At 42.0% G+C, this 20525-nt stretch overlaps 1 protein-coding gene across 1 annotated transcript in view; it reads right to left on the minus strand.

Moving 5' to 3' along the window:
• Nucleotides 1–20525, minus strand: part of snd1 (staphylococcal nuclease and tudor domain containing 1) — a 197494-nt gene that overhangs the window by 121920 nt on the left and 55049 nt on the right. Inside the window, exons 15-16 of the mRNA XM_079263262.1 lie at nucleotides 18887–19028; nucleotides 6510–6619 (exon numbers count right to left, since the gene is read on the minus strand). Of these exons, the coding sequence (XP_079119388.1) occupies nucleotides 6510–6619; nucleotides 18887–19028 (252 nt within the window). The remainder of the gene's footprint in view (nucleotides 1–6509; nucleotides 6620–18886; nucleotides 19029–20525) is intronic.

Genomic DNA, 20525 nt, shown 5'->3' on the forward strand with positions numbered 1-20525 from the left:
CTCAGTCACTGCGATGGTGTGAATGCGTTTATGTGGGCTGCTCATTTCACCTTCAGGCTATAACTCACTGCTTCCAAGGAGCAAAGCCACCCAACGCTGAAACCGACACAAAAAACAAAAAACAAAAAAAAACTCCTGCAAAAAGGAAAGCGGGCGAACTCCACCTGCAACACGCAGTAAGTCCAAATGTGTGGTCAAGTGCTGAAGCGCGACTGCTGTTAATGGCGTTACGCTCCTAATGTGGCTTTCAAGGGCAGCCTTTAAAATTACAGATAAAGCCTCTACTTAAATTGCAAACTTGCCACTTGTCCCGCAGCTCTTGTTTTATTCCGCTGAGCGACACGAGCAGCATTAACACGGACACAATTACAGCTGGATGATGACACGCCGCCAGGACGGATTCAAAAGAGGATGGATGGATAAATGGATCGCACGGAAAAAAAAGGTGCATAATTGAAACACTCAGAGTACCTCTGTGCACCTCTCGGGTTTGTTTCAACATTAAACCGATTGAAGTGGGACCGTCTACGAGGTTCGACTGACAACTGTGCAGCAAAGATTTACCCTTTTTAATATCCTCAACTGCCAGTGAGGATTGATTTTACCGTTGCTACTTGATCATTAAAAAAAAAAAAAAAAAAAAAAAAAAAAAAAAAAAAAAAAAAGCCTCATCTGGGTCACATATTGCTATTAGATGATCAGGCCCATTTTTGGCATCAAGCTTGCATATGAGGGTAAAAAGCATTCAATTCTGCATGGATGGACATAATCCAAACAAGTCTTGATGTTTGCCTCATGCTACACTTATGAATGGATGTGGACAGATCTAGACTGTAGCTGTAGAGCAGCAGTGATCTGGATAAGGAGCGCTCTCCTGCACTCGTGGTTTGTTTAACAACCCAACGTGATCGGGGGGGGAAGGACCAGAGGGGCTAGTTCAGTCTTCGTCTGTCTCTGACCAGGAAACCACACCATGCATTATTCATTATGTCTACTCATTGTCTGTCTCTTTTAAACACTCACAAATATACAAAAACGCACATGCACATGTTTGCGTGTGTGCGGTGGAGTACGTGACAAGGAAAACCAAGCCGTGAAGACGTGAAACCAAAGCTTGGGGACAACGGGCTGAGAGTGAGAGAGAAATGAAGTGACGTGGTCAAAGACTGAGATCCGGCACTTGTGTAATCGACCTCATGCCAAAATAATTCAAGCTTGATCTGAAATCAATGCAAAAGCTCAGAAGAAGGGGGTGGGGGGGAATGTATCTGATGCTTTCTTCCAGCCCAAAGGAGGGTCAAACTCACAATGGAAACATTTCTGTGTTTATGAAGAAAGCTAAATGCATCGATCCGAGCTGCAATGTGCAGAAAAAGAACAGACGTGCAACACTTCAGCTATGCAGTTGCCACAGTGTGGCTAGTCAGACTTGTGGCAGAGGTTTAATAAGGATTACCCACACACGTTCAGGAAGCAAAATCCTCTCGATTCCACAAAGGTATTGGCTTTATTAGCATTTAATTAAAATGCTCACCAAGAACAGTTATTAAGGCCGAGGAGATCAGGAGGCAGGCATTAGCGAGGCATCTGTGATGCCACACTGGCACAGTGACTCATCAATGCTCCACGACACAGCCTCCTGCAGATCTGAAGGCAGCCTGTTCCGACCTCTCCCAGTAAGCAGCCTGGTGCATTTGCTCTTCATCTCGCAAGGTGTGGAACGGGGCGGCAAGAAATGCCTTTTAGGCAGGAGCAGGTCATGTTTAAGATGCCATGGAAACACCACAGAGATAATGGTAAGATGTTTTCTGTTATTTTTTTTTTGTTTGTTTTTCCCCACTGAAGCTGACATAAACTGTAAAGAAAGAAATAAACCAAATACTAGAAACTTCCAGATGTTCCAGCTGAAGTCAAATTTGAGGCACATTTTCTGAAAACAAGCTTAAATACTTGATAAAATACAAGCATGAAGTCATATTTATCAGACTTCTGACCATGAAGAATCAACAGCGAAATGAAGGACGTGAAATTTTTAAGGATGAGTCATCACTTCCGTTTTATTATCACGGCGCCTTTGTGCATGTTCTTGTCTTTATGTCTATGTGCAAGGTAAATCTAACAGAATATGAGTAGGCAGTTCAGGCAGAGCAGCCTACAAGAGACCACCCAAGCTGAATGAGGCTGATAAAACAAAGTACATGAAGGCAAAAAAAGACCACTTCGCTCTCTCGCGTCACTTCTCAAACAATTTTATTTCCTCTTTCCGTTCTTCTGAATTCCTGCGTACATGTACATCAACTTTCATATCAAAGAAAGAAAGAAAAAAACATGGGGCTGCATTTAGGAAGAAAATATTACAACATACTCAAACTATTAATCTGATGCTGAATATAATTCTATCAAAAGGAAGAAAATGTGCTTTAAGCAAAACTTATTGCAGGTTTTATTAAAATAGCTCCAAACTTTCCAGTATGACAACAGCATCACACTGGGATCTCAGCTGGAATGTGCAGTAGTCTAGTGAGGCGCTGGGAATCGGTTGGAATTTTGCTTTTTATTTATTTTTATTAAGACTACTGACTCATTCTAGATAAACATGTCAATGCGGTAAAACTCCTCTGTTCGCCTCCCTCATGGCTCAGCAGCGCTTTTGAAGTTGCCACCCAAAAGCAGGAAGAAAATCAACAGAGAGGCTCCGTGACTGAGACCGTGATTGGATGTTTTTCTGTCTCTTTTGTCAATGAAAGGTGGGAGGTGAGAGAATTTAATGGAAGACATAAAAAAAGAAAAAGAAAAAAGGGAGAGAAAAGGGAAAATGTCTGGGGAGTGGTGTTTACTGATGCGTTCTCTTTTTTCCCTCAGAATTCGGAGGTGCTGTTTTGGTTCCACGCTGGGAACGGGAGCAGTGTCTGTCAGAGATTAACACTACGCAGCGAGGGGGTGGGGGGTGGGGGGGACAGAACCAATAAACAGAGAAGTGATTTTCCAAAAGAGGGAGTCGAAAAGTGAAAGAAATCTTTAAAAAGCACTGAGCATCATCGTCATCATCGGGTTGGTGAAGAAACCGGGGCCATTCCTCTCACTGCATGCCACATTAATTATGCATGTTTGCATCAAGAGAAATTAAAACAGCAGCAGCGTAGACGGGAAATTCACATGAGGGACACGGCTGAAAGAAATGGATATGTAAAAGTGTCCACCAACAAAACCCGAATCAAACGTTATTCCCCTGGAGCCACCCGAGGAACGTCTTTAAAAGCTTCCTGCAATCAGAAGCTATTCAGAGGTGAAAAAAAAAAAATCCATATTCATGTTGGAGTGTGACACACCTTAATGACACGTTTCGCTCAGACGCGTGAAAGACGGGGGGGGGGGGGGGGGGGGGGGGGTGTTATTGGCGGCACAAACCGGTTCTTTCCTGCATCTTTCATCTTCTCTTCTCTTCCCTTCAGCTGCTGCTAACTTGTCTCATTAGAGCTCCTGCACTTCCTCTCACCTCTTCAGTCTGGCCTCGTCTCAGGCAACTTTCTCCTCCTTCAATCAACCCTGTCATGTGACTCTTTCAGCTGTTATTTCCAGTGACGGTGTTTCTTCTTCTATTCTTCTTCTAACAGGGAAGGAAGAAGCGAATGAAACCGATGTGTGTTCATCCTTTATTTATAGTGCCTTTATCTGTTTGAATGCTCTGAGTGTGTTTGTGTCCGTGTTCGTCCAAGCGGCAGGCCGGCGCGGCCAACCAGCCTCCATCTGAGCCAGAGGCTCGTTATACGGCTCGGTCATGCCTCCTGACTCCCACCTACCTGGGAAAAACTTGCTGACACCACAGTTGGCTGGCCAGGAAGAGAAAGAGAGAGGTGGTGGCGTTTGTGTGTGGAAAAAGGAGGCAGTCTGATAACTGAACCTGCACGGTACGTCAAGTTATTCACAAATCACTTGAATATTGTTTAAACAAGATTAAAAAGTCAAAGACAACGCAGAATCTGGACCAGGGCAAAGCAGAACTTAGGGTTAAGGACAACTGGGCCTAAATATCAGCTCCAACGTGTTTAAAACAAGTCAGTTTAGCATTTAGCAACCCCTAAACAAGGAAAAAAGAAAAAAACTGAGCTATAACACCAGTGGGAAGCTCAGAGTTCCTGCCATTTTCTCCAGATTTTATACCGCCATCCATATCTGGAAACAGTCGCCGCGTAGAGCTGCATTCACAATCACCGTTTGCAGATGAAGTTTTTAATGCAGACATGCACCAACTAGTAAAAACTAGACTGGTCATACAGGCTCCAGCACCGAACCAGCACCTGTTCTTCTTGGTGGAAAGTAGCTATCAGTAGGTGCGTTTCCATTACACCTAGAATTGCGCAAAAACTAAATATCGCAATAAAAAAACCGCCAATGGAAACGCCGACATTTAAAAAAAAAAAAAGTCTTGAAGATCGCTACAGTTTTTACACTCTCATGAGGTGGTTTATCAGACGTTCTGATATAGAAATATATCACAAAAGTCAAATGAAAACACGTTTTTCGCATTTACACATACCTGGATGTGACGTGGGGTGGTCATGACCTGGTCATTTCCGGTAAAGATGGCGCGATGCGGGAACACACAGCCGCAAATTTTAGAGTTTTAGAAACGAAAATGAAGAAAAGCTTTGAAAAGTTGTAGCTAATTCTCCACAGCAAGTAGAACAGCCCAAAGTAACGCTACGTGGCTAATTTGCATAGACCGCAATTCTCGCAAAGTTTCGTCAACCAAATGGGATTTTCCTACAACTGCGGCTTAAATGCCGTTCAAAGAAAACATCCGCAAATCGCAATTGTTGTCTGTCAAAACTTAGAAATATCGTTTTTATTTTGCAAAAAAAATGTCATGGAAACACAGTTTACGAGAAAGCCTTAAAGATTTGGAAATAGTTGAAGCCAAGTCTCACAGTGAAACAGGAAAAAGTGTATTCACTGAACATCACCACACAATGACTCTACAGACATTACAAGACACCATGAACAGTAAAGGAAGCAAATTCTTGGTCCATAACTGGGTTTTTGAAAATGGTTGCATGTGCCTGCAGAGGTAACACTTCACTCTTCATTCAAATGACCTCCCAGGAGAACACTGCATCTCAGCCAGAGAAGTCCTTATTTCACTCTACATGGGTGCTTTTCCAGCCAATCCAGTGCCACTTTATTCATGTTAAAAACACAATTCACCTAGATCCATAATATCTAAAGTACTGCTTTTGTTTTGTTCAGTGATTCTGAAATATGAGAAAGCATCTAGAATCAAATTTCATCTCATTTCACACCGAGAGATATTGCAGCGAAGCTTGTTAAAAGTCCTCTAAACGACATCGACTGGATATTCGATGGTTTGAACATGTGTACAAATAAAACTTTGTGCCGAAGCAACCTTGTTGATCTAATTCAAAGTTGTCTGCATCAGTTATTGCACACTCCAGGCTGGTTTGCCATATATTCCCCCCTCCACCACACACACTTTCGCATCAGTCTACCTTCTAACACTGACCAAGGCTCCATTTCCATGACAATTAAACAGCAGAGGACAGTGAAGTTAGCCACCCTTCGCAAAAAGCCCTTTAAAGCAGAGATAGGGATGCAGAAGGAGAGTTAAAAAAAAAAAAGAAAAAAAAAAGAGCAAAAGCCAGAGTGTGTGGCCTGGATAAGTGGTGGCAGGATTATAGCTCGTTCCATCATGGCTTTGGTCCATTCACTGCTTCTTATAAAAACCTATTAGCATGTGAATGAACAGGCGCACAGAGCATGGAGTTTTCTAAAGCCCAGGAGCACTGATCCACTATCAGGTGGGCTTTCTGTAAAAAATGGGAAATGGAGGTGGGGAGCTATGATGGTCAACACTTATTTATGTACAAGTGTGTGTATTCTGATGGCGTTTTACTTTATTGTATAAAACTTTTGTCAGATTTCTGATGTGATTTGACACTCAAGAGACAAATACAGAACTTTAAATGCTTTAAAAAAGTCCACCAGGGAGTAAACAATTTAATCAGCTTATTAAAGTCACTGCTCCCATTTTCGTAGAAACCGTCTGGAAAATATATCAGACTGACATTAGGTTTATGTAAGAGAGGATAAACTCACTAGACATCTGAAATGGGGGGTGGGGGTGTATATTTTTTTTATTTGGAAGAAATAAAAACTTTTGTACTTGATTCTGTAAGTGTTTTAAAAACTGTACAAAAAAGTTTGTGAAAATGACCAAATAAGCATATTTTCATCCCGTATGAAAGCTGAAAAGCACATTTTAGCTTTGTTTGCACCTCTTCCTGAAAGGATAAACAGATTAATCTTCTGATATCTTTAAACAAAATAACCTTGCACTTGAGGCAAACTAAAATTAGAGAGAAGAGCAGGAAAAGCTGGAGTTGAAACGCTCCAAGAGGCGAAACATCCAGACATCAAGAGCCTCCAACAGGAAGTGAGAACAGGTAGGAAACGATAGAAGTGCAGCCAGAATGTTTTGCTTCCTTTCTTACCTCTCTCTGCAGCACCAGCTCTTTGGTGAACAGCATGGCCTCGTCGCTGAAGGGCTCGGCCACCTGCACGCCGCCGGGCGTATTCCTGGAGCTACGTGGACATTCAATACCTAGCCAAAGAGAGCAGAGTTGTCCGAGTCAAAGGTCAGCAAAGCTCTTTGTGAAAAGAGCAGCAGAAGGTGCAAAATCATCTCAGCATGATTTGTTTTCGTTTGAGGCTTCGTGTGCAGAATAAACTGGAAAAACGGCCACGAAGAGAGAACAGGATCAAGTATGTGAGACATGCTGCCAAACTTTTGTCTGGTTTCTACAAATAATGGAAAAGTCTGTATCACAATGTTTTTAGTGCGGTCAGTGATCTATGGTTTAATCTAAGGATTAGTCTATGTTGGGCCGAAACAACCCACTTTTCATTCCTGCACATATTTAGTCCCTTTCCTCCTGCAAGTAAGGCCATTTCATCCACAGTGCCCTGACGGTTTTCTACGTTCCATGTATCATCATTTACATGAGATTTTGTTTCAGAAAGTTAAACTCAGACTAATCCATGACTGCACAATTTATGTCACAGAGAACGTCTTTCTATCACTGCACTGATGATTCCAGCACACATATGAGAAAACAGTGGACTTGGAAGCACTTTTGGGTGCATATTTTGCTCTCATATTGAACTTTTGATACAACATGTAGGCTTTTTAATGCAATGCAGGCAAAAACAAGAGGCCAACAAACCTCAAAGCTGTGTGTCCATCTGCATTAACCGTCAGGGTGACAGACTCCCTTTTCCATTTGTTACCGATCCACAGAACAAATAACCAAAAAATGAGATTGCCTCGTGGCTTCCATCTCTCTGATGAACACACTGATCTTCCTCCGCAACACAGCAGCGCTTGTAATCTTGTGTACATGCGCTCAAGTTTAATGTTCAATTATTTTTTTAAAGCTGATTTTCTGACTGTTTTCTTTCAGTTTGAAACCCAAGAAGCCTTTTCTAAATAAATCCAAGGAGACAATTGCATTATAAAACAAAAAAAACAAAAAGAACAAAATATGCACCAAACGCGCAAGTGGTGATCATGGGATGAACCCTGAGCACACAGAGCTCTTGTGAGGACTCATTTCTCCTGAACAATGGTGAAATATGCATCCGACATAGACTTTCTTAGATCTTTGAGGATTTCTTTTTATAGTGTCCACGTAGAACTGGATGAGCCTCAGGGCAGAGATGAGGGAATGAGGAATAAAAAGGTAGTGAGATGCGCTACAGCTGTAGAATTTCTACATGTTAAATCTTAAAAAATGCATGTCATGAAGGAAAAGAGGGCAAAGATGTATGCATAACAGATTTCCTGCAGTTAAAAGCAAATATGAATAGTTAACTTCGGGTGTGAGGATCTTGGATGTATCGGTTAACGTACTACACACATTAATTGTGTATGATTAGCTTCTATCGGTAACCTAGCTTACATGTGCATATGGTAATTTTTTTTTTTTTTTACACTATGCGAGTTATAAATGTATCTTTCGGTATCCAGATTCTTTAAGTTCTATTAATAAGCTCAATTGCCTCGTTTTCTTGCAACAAACCAACGAGCAGGTTACAGCTCTGCTTTACACAGATGATAGTTTCAGCTGGAAGTTGAAGCCTGAAGCATATTGCTAATAAAGCAGCGGCTCTCTCCTAAGGCCCTTCTTCCCTACGTGACTCGAGGTTTAATTTAATGAGCTTTACTGGCATGACAGATATACCGCCTCGGGGACGGCTCCAAAATGCATGACAGAGAAGTAAAAATCTGATTTGTTGGGGCATCCTGGTGACTCAGTGGTTAGCGTGGCTGTCTCGCTGCAAGATGATCCCAGGCTTTGAATTTAACTCCTGGTCCTCGTAAGTTTTGTGCATTCTTTCCAGTTTGCGTCAAGCTTCCTCAGAATGGTCGTGCGTTTATATAACAAGCATTTGAGACTTTTTGCTCGGGGAAACGCAGCTGAACTCTTGCCCTGATGTGCTAAGGAGACGGGGAAGGAAAAGTAGTCGGAATAGACGGGTGTGATTGGGGATTAATTTTCACTCTTCTTAAATTAGGGAATGGAACTGAACATTGTGCAAAAAAAGACCTTTAGCACTAATATCTAATGTTTCCCTAAAGGCAGGGTTGCTTTTTCTTATTGTTGCTGTGAAAACTTGTGGATGAAACAGGATCTAGGACACCATGTACCATGTGAGAGTACACCTTGGCTACTACACTAACAAAGAAAAACACTGGAAAGGAGATTAAATATATTTCAGCTTTGATAACTCCAAGAATCACCAAGTAAGTTTCTATTTCACCTTTCAAGAGTAATTTATGAGGACAAGATAATCTATAACTTCTTTAAGAGCACAAGACAGATTAAGCCACTGCTAATCTTAAAGAAACACGCCAATGTGTTGAACTAAATGGCTTCTTTTTTTTTTTTTTAAATTAAATTATGTACTTTTTTCCCCACATGGCTATGCTTGTCCCATTTATGACAACATGAACAAGAGTATTCACACTGGCAGGGAAGACAAAATGACCCAAGGAAGAGGTGAAAAGAGGCCACAGGACAGTCAGACATAAAAGGTCTAGGTTTTAATCCTAGTAGAAGCAAATTTCTCTTCTGCACCATGTTAGCATTATTTCTGTGTATCCTAAGCATACAGCAGAGATAAAAACAAAGTAGTCTTAAAGCATGCATGCACAGTTTAACATAATACAATGATCTCATGTTCTAAAAATGTTTAATTCACCCATAAAAAGCAGCAGAGGCAACGTTATTGTCAACTTGGATTTGTTCCAGATTGTATGTCAACTAATAGCGCAGCATTTGTACAGAATATTTACTGCAGCTATTCATCTACAATTCAATAATACATGTAATAAAAGATTAGGCTTCCTGTGTAGCATAGATGAAGAGGAGAAGGAGTAGACATGGGTGACCAAGATTATCAGGAAGTATTTATAGAAGTACACCAGGACATGGCTTACACATGAGACTTAGTGGCTCCAACACTGTCAGAACCAAAGTAAAACAAGAAAACTAAAGACAGATATTAAAGGATGCGGAAGAAATGAAAGAAAGACAAGATAGGAGGGATTTTGGAGGGAAAAATGCAGCATGTTGTTAGCAAAAGGGGAAAAAAATGGTGTATGAAGTAATTGCAGAGAGGGAGATGTGAGTTTCTGCTTGGGTTGGCCGGAACTATGATAAGGGCTGGAATTGTGTATTTCCTCAAGCACAATCCACAGAAAAGAATGTTATACACAAAGAAGTCAAGTTTAATTGTATAGCATATAAAATACAAGGGTTACACAAGCCCAAAAGAGCAACGATTTTCAGTCAAAACTCTTTAGGATGACAAAAACATACCCAATAAATAGTCATTTCTCAAGGGAAAATGGGAGCATACCAATCCAGAAAGGGGGTTATAACCAGTCAGATACTAATGCAATAAGTTAAATAAAACAAAGTATATATGTAGTAAAAAGTATACTGCTTTCCTGTGTTAAATGATCCAACTGCAAATCCATTGCACTTACTGTAGTCTCCTCCCTGCAGCGTTTAAACCAAGCCAGGGAGCCACTTAGCACGGCCAATTTTAACCTGCGCTCAGATACATAACTCAGCCCTGACACCAAGATAAACATCTGGGTCATAGTCTAGGATATCCATCTTATCTGATCTCGGTGACAAACAAGACGTACGCTGATGGCTGTGACACTACACTGCACGGCGAAGAACATGCCGTGGATGCTGTTGCACAGCTGCACCACACGCTAGCCTCGAGTGCGTGCTTGCATGCCAATCTACCAAGCATCACATCAATCATCACGAGGCACACATCTATGATTTCTCATTTTAAACTGAGTCTGAAGACGGGAGTGAAAACTACGCGGTGATTTGTTTTATTTAACGCCGCTGTGTGTTTGAATTTATCAGCATGTAAATCCTTTTGTGGGGAGGATGTAACTTATTACTCTGGGGTTGGGGTGGAGTCCATGTGCCTGAAAAACAGAAATAAATCGGACATTTCTGAATGTCAAATTCCTCATTTGATTGTTGCGCCCTGATCCGACAGGATGCGATCCAACAGGATGCATTCATCTTCTTAAGTAGAACCTCCCAAAAGTCGAGACATTCAGCGTGTTTCCATTACGCCTAGAATTGTGCAAAAACTAAATATCGCAGCTAATGGAAACGCCTACATTTTTTTAAAAGAAAAAGTCTCAAATATGGCAAAAAGGTTTTTACACTCTTGTGAGGTGGTTTTCTTTTAGACGTTTTTATATAGACACATATCGCAAAAGTGTAATGGAAGCACTTTTTGCATTTACGTGTCCCTGGACGTGACGTAGGAGGGCAATGCGACTATTTTCGGTAAAGATGGCGTGGTGTGGAACGAAAAACACATATTTCAGAGTTTTAGAAAATAAAATGAGTGAGAAAAGTTTCGAAAAGTGGTAGCAAATACTCTGCAGCAAATAGCAAAACCCAAAATAACGCTTTGTGGCAACGTCGTAATTCTCGCAAAATGTCGTGAGCTGGATGAAATTTTACGAGAACTCAGGCTGAGGCGTTGAACAGTGTTCAATGGAACGTAAATCGCAATTTTTTTTTTAAACTTACAAATATTGCTTTTCTTTAGCCCTTTTCATACCAAACACCAACACAAAGTGCTTTACATGGTTAAAAGAAGAAAAAAGTGTTCCTGAGCCTATTCAGTGATTTCCTGTTGAAAATCCTGTTTTTAATGCAGCGTCGGATCCGAAACTCAAGCATTCAGGTTTGTCCTTTTCATGTCGTCTCATACACAGTAATTCCATCTAAATCTGATGTTTTGATTGCATGATACACTGTAGATGTCAAGATGTGGTCCTGCAGGGCCATCCTGCAGGTTTTCATTATTTACCTGCTCCAACACACCTGACTGAATACGACCAGAGCTTGACTGCAGAAGGTGGGATCTTCTTTGCAAATTAATGCAGAGGAACATTTTGCTGAAATTTTATGATTTATATAGCTGCCTGTAACAGTGATGAATCTGACTGACTTAAAGTCCAAGAGACTCTGCCTCTCTGAAATGCTCCTTTTGGGAATATTCGCCAATCGTCGCCTTCTGTTTTTATTTCCATTGTACACAAGGGTTACGCCTTCTTTTTGGGGTCATCATTTCATCTTTTTTTTAAAGTTGTGACTTTGCATGTAAATGGGATTTCAGCTGATCCAAAGCATAAAGAAAAAGGATTGAGTTAATCTCTCTCTCTCAACCATCTAGTAAAAATGTGGCATGTATCTGTGCTTCGCACACAACCCACCAAACATTTCTGTTCTTGTTTTGGGAAAGTCTGCAGGTATAAACTGAAGAGGCTCTGTGTGAATACCATTATCTCTTTTCTTTTTAAATAAAAAAAGTTATTACAATACAAAGTCTTGATTTGTGACACGCTGCAGACGGGATATAATTAGCAGCGTGACAGGTAAACAAACTAAAAAGTGGCTGTGCCTGTTTGTGAGGAAATACATTCATGCAAGTGTGAATGCAGCTGAAGAAACTAATCTTTCCTCATCCCACTCCCATCCCATAACCGCATCATTCCCTTTAAATTTCCATCTCATTAATCTTCGTTGTCCTGTAGTGTGTGTGTAACTTGCGACGTGACTGTGCTCCATTTGAATATCGGCCCCCTTTGCAGATGCCTTAACGGATACAGACCGAGCAAGAAGTTCAGCTGCAGGTGAGGGATGCAGGTGGGCAAAGAGGCATGAGTCAGCAGAGAGGGGCATGGGGGGGTAGACAGAGCGTGCTGATAGGGGACATCCTAAGATTCACTTTGACCCACTCTCGATCCATCTTGTTGCTACGGCATCATCATGTAAGGCTCTAGTGTAGCGCTACCTCAAACTGAGCTCAAGCAAAGCTGGGAACATTCCTTCCCTGGTTTGGGAGGGAAAAAAATATGAATATATTAAATTAAACTAATAAATGTACATTAAATTCGATGCGCAAACTGTGATCTCTGTATAGATCTCGTCTCACCTTCACTGCAGCAAACTGATGCAGCATAATCTATAATTTATTTACAACGCGCAGCATGCTGCTTTTTATATTTATTAAAAGTTAAATATTAGTCGTAAGTAGATGTAAGCGTTTTCCTCGCTCCACAGAAGCACACCGCGGATGACTGACTCGTCTGTAGGCTGGTGCAGCTTGCAACGAGCTGAGGGTTCAAGATTTTAGCTCGGAGAGCTTTAAATCTAATACCATTATAGCAACGTTATCATCAGGCAAAGCTTAAAATCCGTCTCAAGGCATCAAGGTTAATTAGGCTTCCAGTTTCCAAGGAGAGGTGGGTAATTAAAAATTACGCGCAGATTGCAATTTATTAACAGTTTATTCTGAATGTTTTTTCAATAATAAACATGTCAAAGCATTCCAGCTCCAGAAAAGTGGTGGAAGTTGCCGAAACACGAGCACACACACTCCGATTTAAAAATAAATAAGTCTGACAAACGGTGCCAAGTCACGGAGATGATGACGACTGAAGCACCTTGCTGACGGTGGGAATCTGTGCATCCGACTGATGGCGGTTTCATTTTTCTGACAGTTTGCTCCTCGACATACTTTCCCCGTACCTCTGAAAGTATGTTTCGCCTGCTGCGGCCTCTGTCTGAAACGCTGTAAAAAGCAAATGAAGCCAATAAACTTTCACAGCGTTTTCCACCACCTGGTCTCCCATTGCTTCACCGGGCCTTTATAGCCACATACTTCACACAGCTGCTGCGTTTCTCCCGTCTTCTCTTTACTATAACCTTCCTTTTCTTCATCATCCTCGTGTCCTGTCAGCTTCCACATCTCACTTCAGCCTCCCTTTCTTTCATCATCCTCCGAAACCTGCCCCGCCAGACTCCCAAATCCCTTTCCTGTAAAGGTGCCCTCCTTTTCTTTTACGGAGAGGATGACTCTTTTACCCTTTATCAAACTTACATACGGAAGCAACGCTGCACAGGCCGGCGAGCCAAAAAAGACGAAAGGGAAGGCTATGTGGAACGCCAGGAGAGGGAAATACCCTTCATCTCTTGATGCACACCTCCGCTCCTCTTTGAAGCAACGCCTTCTCTTTCCTTAACCCAATTTTTCTTAAAACACTGCCTTTATCTATCGAGGAAAAACTTCTTAAAGGGGAAAGAGGCACCGGAGCTTTCAGTTGTCTCACTGGGGAAACTCATATTCCACAGCAAGTGGGTCCCGGAGTTAAATCAGGACAAATATTATGGCTGAAACAAAAAGATAAAAATGCTGCTGGCCAAACAAGGTAGGAGTTCTCCGTATTAGAAATGAAACTACAGTGTTACATCACTTACTGCCTTGGGATCATTTATGTACAGTGCTACTGTAAACAGTTTGTTCTTCAATGGCCTCCCACGGCATTATTAAAGAATAAAAACTGGCCAGCATGAACACAATACGAGGGGTTTAAAAAAAATAAATAAATAAATAAATAAATAAATAAAAAAAACCTAATGAAACAGATGACTAATGCAGGACTTGCTTTAACAGCATCATCCATTGAATGTGTTCTCCATTTGTCTGGGCATTTACTCAGCCTTCACAGCGGATGACTAAACAAGGGGAATTCAGCTTTAGAAAAAATCATTTTAACCTTTAATACTAAATTATTGGAGCAGTAATTCATACTGATACTTCATCTCATCAAATGCATTAAGATGCAGTTATAAAAGGCTTACAGCAAGAAACAGTGTTCGGTTGAAAAGTTTTGCCAAAAACTAATTGTACGTGTAAATATGGGAAACATCTCCCGTCAGAAATATGAGATAGCTTAAAAGAGAAAAGGTCCAGAGGGTCTTTGTCGTCATGTGCGGATAAACACAACAGGCGATCGTTTTACCGTGCGTGTCATTTTAAACATGCTGCAGACGGCCGAATAAGACATGAAAAGATACAGTTTGACTGGAAGGAGTGTTGCTAGCAGAGATAACAATGGTGGTCCTTATGCTTGAGGGCTTTAGTTCATATATAATGAGGTATTTTTCGTTAGGTATTAGGTGCAGAAAATCTATCCACTAAACTTGGCAAATTACATGCATGTACAAAGCAAAATAAATAAACAACAGGAAGAACGTTGACAGAAAAAGTGGTGAAGCAGGTGGATCTTAATTTGATGCAATAGATTCTTATAGGAAAGCAGGTTGAAAAATCAAACCAATGAAGGGGATTATTTGCTCCTGGACGGTTAACCAAGTCTGATGTTTGCATTAAAAACAGCACAGGTCATTTCATCTCCGCAGATGAATCTGTTCCTCTGGGGATGACCTTAATCTAATCCGCGATCAGCTCCAATGTGGCTCTTACGACTCGCGAACAACCTCTGACTGAATAAATTCATTTTAAAAAGGAGAGGAGGTAAACATCTCGCACGCACCTGACGGTTAAACACACACAACCTCAGGTTGTGTGTGTTTAACCGAAGGTTTTTCTTACCCCAAACCAGTGCAAATACTGTACATGCTTCCTGGGCTGGAATTACTTTAACACATCTTATAACAGACAGAAAATATAATTACAGATCCGCCAGTGGATGCAAAGACAATCAGAAGCTAAATCAGAGAAAATCTATTCATGCATGAACAATCTAGAAAAGCATAATTAAGCCCAATCGACATGTTTGACAGAAATATAGTTTGTTTTTCTCCTCTTGGATATGAAGAGGAAGAGCGCAGCCTTTGTCTCATTCCTATGATCTTACGGGGTTTATGAGCGACTGTTTCCCGCCAGACCTTCAGGGCTTTCATGACAAGAATGAAATGTCAAGAGCATTGAGTGGGTGAAAGAAAAACCCAGACCATCAGATACAATAATGCATCTCAATCTATTTGCATGTTGCCCGGAAATTCCTGCTTCCAATTCTAAAAACAAGTCAAATCTGAGTGAAAGGACTCATTGCTTCAACTATTTTAGAATAACACTATTTTAAGAAAAAGGTTAAAGAATTGTTACTTAGAAAGCATAAATAAAATAAACCAATAGAATAAATAGGTAGGTAAAGTGATACTTCTAATAAAACTGAATGTATTTAAGTATATGCAAGTGGGGGTATGTACAACTGCAGGTATATATGTAGGTGTATGGTGTGTATGTACATAAATATATATGCATATATAGGTATTTAAGAGAGTATAAATATATAAATAGTTGTATTATCTGTCATTGCTTTGTCTGTGAACGCATGTGGGTATGTATGTGCGTATATATGTATATATGCTGATGTGTACGTGAGTGTGTATGTGTACCTGTCTGTTTATTATTTTTTATATTTAGTTATTTCTTTTTCATTTCTTTTAAAAAAAAAAAAGAAGAAAGAAAAGTGACAATTCAGAGATTATTTTAACAACAGCATGGAAGCAAAGACGATAATTCTAAAGGAAGGCAGGGATAAATAAGCATTGCTTCATCCTGCTCCTTTTCAGACATGATAATTATTAATTTTTTAACCTGTTGAGTAAATTGTGTTATTTTGTCTGAAATAAAGAAATATCAAATCAAATTTAACAATAAAAAAAGTGTCAGAAAACGGAACAAGTGGGAGCGATAGCATCAAATCCAAGCTGCATTTAATCTACTTAATCTTTAAAAATCACATTTTTACTGAAAAATGTGAGTGAAGAAATGAATTAGAATCACGCAGAACGTAACTAATAACCTACAATTTACATTTTAATCATAAACAGCTGATGATATTAATAATTAAACAAGCAGTTTACTGAGTGTTGTATCCTTGGTGCTGCCTGACAGATGAAAGACGAGCGATAAACTGTGGCGAGTATTAGACGGATGTTTTCTACCGAAATGAAACTACTTCGTATTCTGAGAACAAATCCCGTTTTCACAATATGACCTTCTCAGAGGTGGAAAGGAAAAAATGTTTCTAATTCAGCTGGAAAATGGCCGAGAACCCTAAGGGGCATTTTCCGATGGACCCCGGCGACCACCTGCCACACTAAATTTTAATTGCAACATAGACACCAATATACATTTAGGGTTTCGAGGGGACAGGCGCCTTGGCCATGGGGGGTGGACAGGAGCTACAGCGGTGGCTCTTGCCCATCCCCTCCCATTGGGGTCTTTCTCCCCTCGATTTTACTCACAACTTAGACACTATTACATTTACACAAGCAGCACACACACTGAACACACACACACACACACACACACACACAGACACTCACATAAACAAGGGAATGCTGGGGAGGGTGGGTCTGGCTGTCTGGCAGCAGCTGGTCCCACCCCCCCACGGCCACCCCTTTTTTTTTTTTTACTTGCACTACAACCACGACCCACCCACGCACACACCACAGAGGCGGGCGGGTGGGGGGGGTGGGGGGGGGGGGTGTCTTCCTATGTCCCCTCTTCATGGGGAGCGCTCGGGGTACGGGGGGCGGGCTTGATGCTGGCCTGGGGGTTGGGGACGAGGCGCTGCGGGGGGCCCTCTGTCCTGGGCGATGCCTGGGGCACATGGGGGGGGCGGCAGGGTCTCTGGTTGGCTGCATAAGTGTGTGTGTGTGTGTGTGTGTGTGTGTGTGTGTGTGTGTGTGTGTGTGTGTGTGTGAATGTGGGGAGTTCAGGTCTGGGGCCTGCAGTCCTCCGGCTCCAGCTGTCGCGGGGGGGGGGGGGGGGGGTGGGAGGGAGAGGGAGGATTGAATGGGAGGAGGTGTGTGGGAGGGAGGGAGGGAGGGGGGTGTGTGGAATGGGAGGGAGGGGTGGGGCGGGGAGGGGGTTGGAGTGTTGGGGACGGTAGGGCTTGGGAGGGAGAGGGATGGGGAGGGTGCTGGAGAGGGGGGATAGGAAGCAGCGGGAGGGTTGTGGGGAGGGGTTGTTGGGGGGATGGTCTACGGACGTGTCCTTGTCCTTGGGGATCCCGCCCCTGGTATCGTGGTGGCGCCGGCCCGCGATGGTTTTGCTCTGGGTGGGCGGGGCCCGCTGGGTCTTGGCCGGGGCTCTGCCGGGGGGAACGGGTGGTCCTGGGGCCTGTGGGCTGCCGGCTCTCTGTGCGGCCCGCGCTTCAGCGCCCGGCACCCGCCGGGCCGGCGTGCCGTCGCCCTGTGCTACCCGGTGCCCCTGCCTCGTGGCACCGGGTGGCGCCTGCCTGGGGGCTTCCACTGCTCTGGGCTCGGGGGACGGAGGCTCTCTCTGCTTTGCCTGCCCGGGCTCTGTACGCGGTGGGCTTGCCGGGCCCTGGGGGCCTTGGCTTCCTCCTCTACACCTCGGGTCGTGGTCGTGCTCCCCTACAAGCACTCAGCTGATCTTTGATTGCATGATCACAGGTTGAACAGTCACACGTGCACGCCCACAAAGTGCTCATCTTCCCATCTGCTTCCTACTAAATGTTGCTGATGACTCTCTGTAGGTATGTTTAATAACGGTTGGTATTGTAATTGTTATTTTATTAATTCATTTTCTTTTTCTACTTTTATTTTTCATTTTTTTTGTCTTTTGGAATATTGTCACTATCCTACTTATGTCTTGTTGTATTTTTTCAGTACTTTATATTGTTTTGCAAATACTGTAACTTTAGCAGCTTAGACACGCCTTTCTTTTCTGTCTCTCTTTTTCCTCCTTTCATTTCCTCTTTTTTTTTTTCCCTCTTTCCCTGCCAGGTCCAGCTCGGCCATATCAAGACTGACGATGATTGCAAAATGATAAAAGGAAAATAAATAAATAAATAAAACAAAATAATTATCATAATAATAAAAATATTCAGATTATCAAGGGCAGCTATTTACATGAGATGTCTCCCTTGACAGAGGAAATCTGTCTGGCAAAAATATGGCACGCAGATTGCTGTTCTGTATGCTGAGATGCAGGACAGGACAGGTTAAAAAAAAAAAGAAAAAAGAAAAAAAAAAAAAAGAAAATGGCCGAGTTCATCCTTCACTGAAGTTGGAGCCGCTACGAGAACACAGCGGCTGGTTTCTAACGACAACAACTAAGCGGAGAACTGGAGTCGGGTGTGTATTTCACACCTGGCGGAGAGCCACACAGGTGAAAGCCAGGTTAAAGGGGGACACATGCTTCATGCCAACGCAGGTGCTCAGAAAAAATGGGCTTGCAGTTGGCACATAAACCCAACATCACCTCCCCCCCTCTTAGAACTGGCTTCTGGGGACAGCGAGGAGGGAGTAAACACACACACCATGGCATGACTTTCAGTAAGAGGGAAGGAATATTTCGGATTAATTTCACCACAGTACAGGCAAACGCCTAACCAGATCCAGAAGTGAGTCAATTAGATAAGGCCGACAGAAATGACCTTCGCGTTCGGAAGGAAAACGACACCCACCAGCGAGAAGGAATGTGATCAGGCAGGTTTCTTTGGGCATATACAGCTTGAGGCGTGATCCGCTGAAGACGTGCTCTACCACAGCCTCCGACCGGCCGGCTCTCTGCAGGAAGGGCAGGAACTGCTTGGCTTTCTGCGTTTCCTGTTAGATACAGACAGAAAGGAGAGACATCACTTTTAGTCGTTATGTTACACTGTTTCAATCCAACAAAAAGGTCATTTTGTCACTTAAAACTTAGCCTGTGTCCGAATGTGTTTCCTACATCGTGCCCTGTAAAGGGGGCACGCCGTATTCTAGAGTTTTCCATGGAAGAAAATGTAGTGCGCCCAAAAACTACCAACAATGCATTTTTTAAAATCAGCGAGCATCGATGGTCACTAGACAGGTCAAAATAGACCATGATGCACTGCAGGCAGGAGCTCAAAGTGGTGCAAGGTTAAGAAAAACTATCATTTTTTATATCCGTATTTGTTGAATAAATTGGCAACAAAGAATAAAATACAATATAAGATAAAAAATTTCACACAAGTTTGGATTGGATTTGGAATGAGGCGTGATGGTTGCCGTGGGGACAGTCGGGAGTCATGTGATCTGCGACAAGGAGAAAATAACCAGCTCTGAGTCTGAATCACCAACAGAATGACTGCACTATATGGTGGGCTATAGATGTGTGTAGTAAAGGGGGGGTGAGGGAATAGTGTGGACATTCGGACAAAGTTTGGACATTTATTAATTTAAAATTGCCTATAGAGGTTTGACCCTTTTAATTCCAGTCAACGCAGACTTTTTCTCCCGATCAGGGCAGCCTCAGATGTCAGATTATGAGGCAAAAAGGCTTTAAAATGAACGTACACAGATATCAAGCACCATAAGGGCCGAACTAAAACGAAACCGACCAGATAAGGGTGGGAAAATTGGGTATCGGGATTTTTTGCTCCACAATTTTAAAATCAATTTTTTGTTCAAAAATCTTTTTCTTTTTTCAAATAAATAAAAATAATCCATTGTACAATTTTAGTCATTTTCATTGTTTTTATTGATCTTCTTGGGTATTACAGCAGCAGAATGATGGTCTGGCTACTGTGTTGTTTTTTCCCTTTTGAAATCAAGAAAAATGAAGAGCAAAAAAAGTTTTGTACATTTTATTTATTTGTTTGTTTTTAGTCTGCAAAAATCAACAATATCGAAGAAACGTGAGAATCACAATTTAAATCGAATCGTCACCAAAAAAAAAAAATCGTAATCAAATCGAAAGCATGTCATCACAGCCCTACTTACAATACTTAATAAAAATAACATATCAACCGTGACAAACCTTTTTTTATCTGCATATTTATTCTCTTATTATCCAAGAGACAAAATATTTGCACTAAAACAAACGCAGAACACACTACTTACATATTTTCATTTCTCCCTCCAGGCGTTTCTGCAGCTATTTTATGCTACATTCACCTCTTTATTCCAGCCACAGAGGTTCATTATATTCTTCTTTTCAGACAAACTTTCTTGTCACCTGTTGATCTTTAGCTGCTCCTGATTGCAAGGTACCATCAATTTAAGCCCTCTGATTGGTCCAGAGCGCGACAGGAAGTAGCTTCGTTATTATTTCAGGGTTAAAGCAGAGGTATCTTAGCAACA

Source organism: Telmatherina bonti, assembly GCF_933228915.1.
Source record: "Telmatherina bonti genome assembly, chromosome: 23".
Lineage (NCBI taxonomy): Eukaryota > Metazoa > Chordata > Actinopteri > Atheriniformes > Telmatherinidae > Telmatherina > Telmatherina bonti.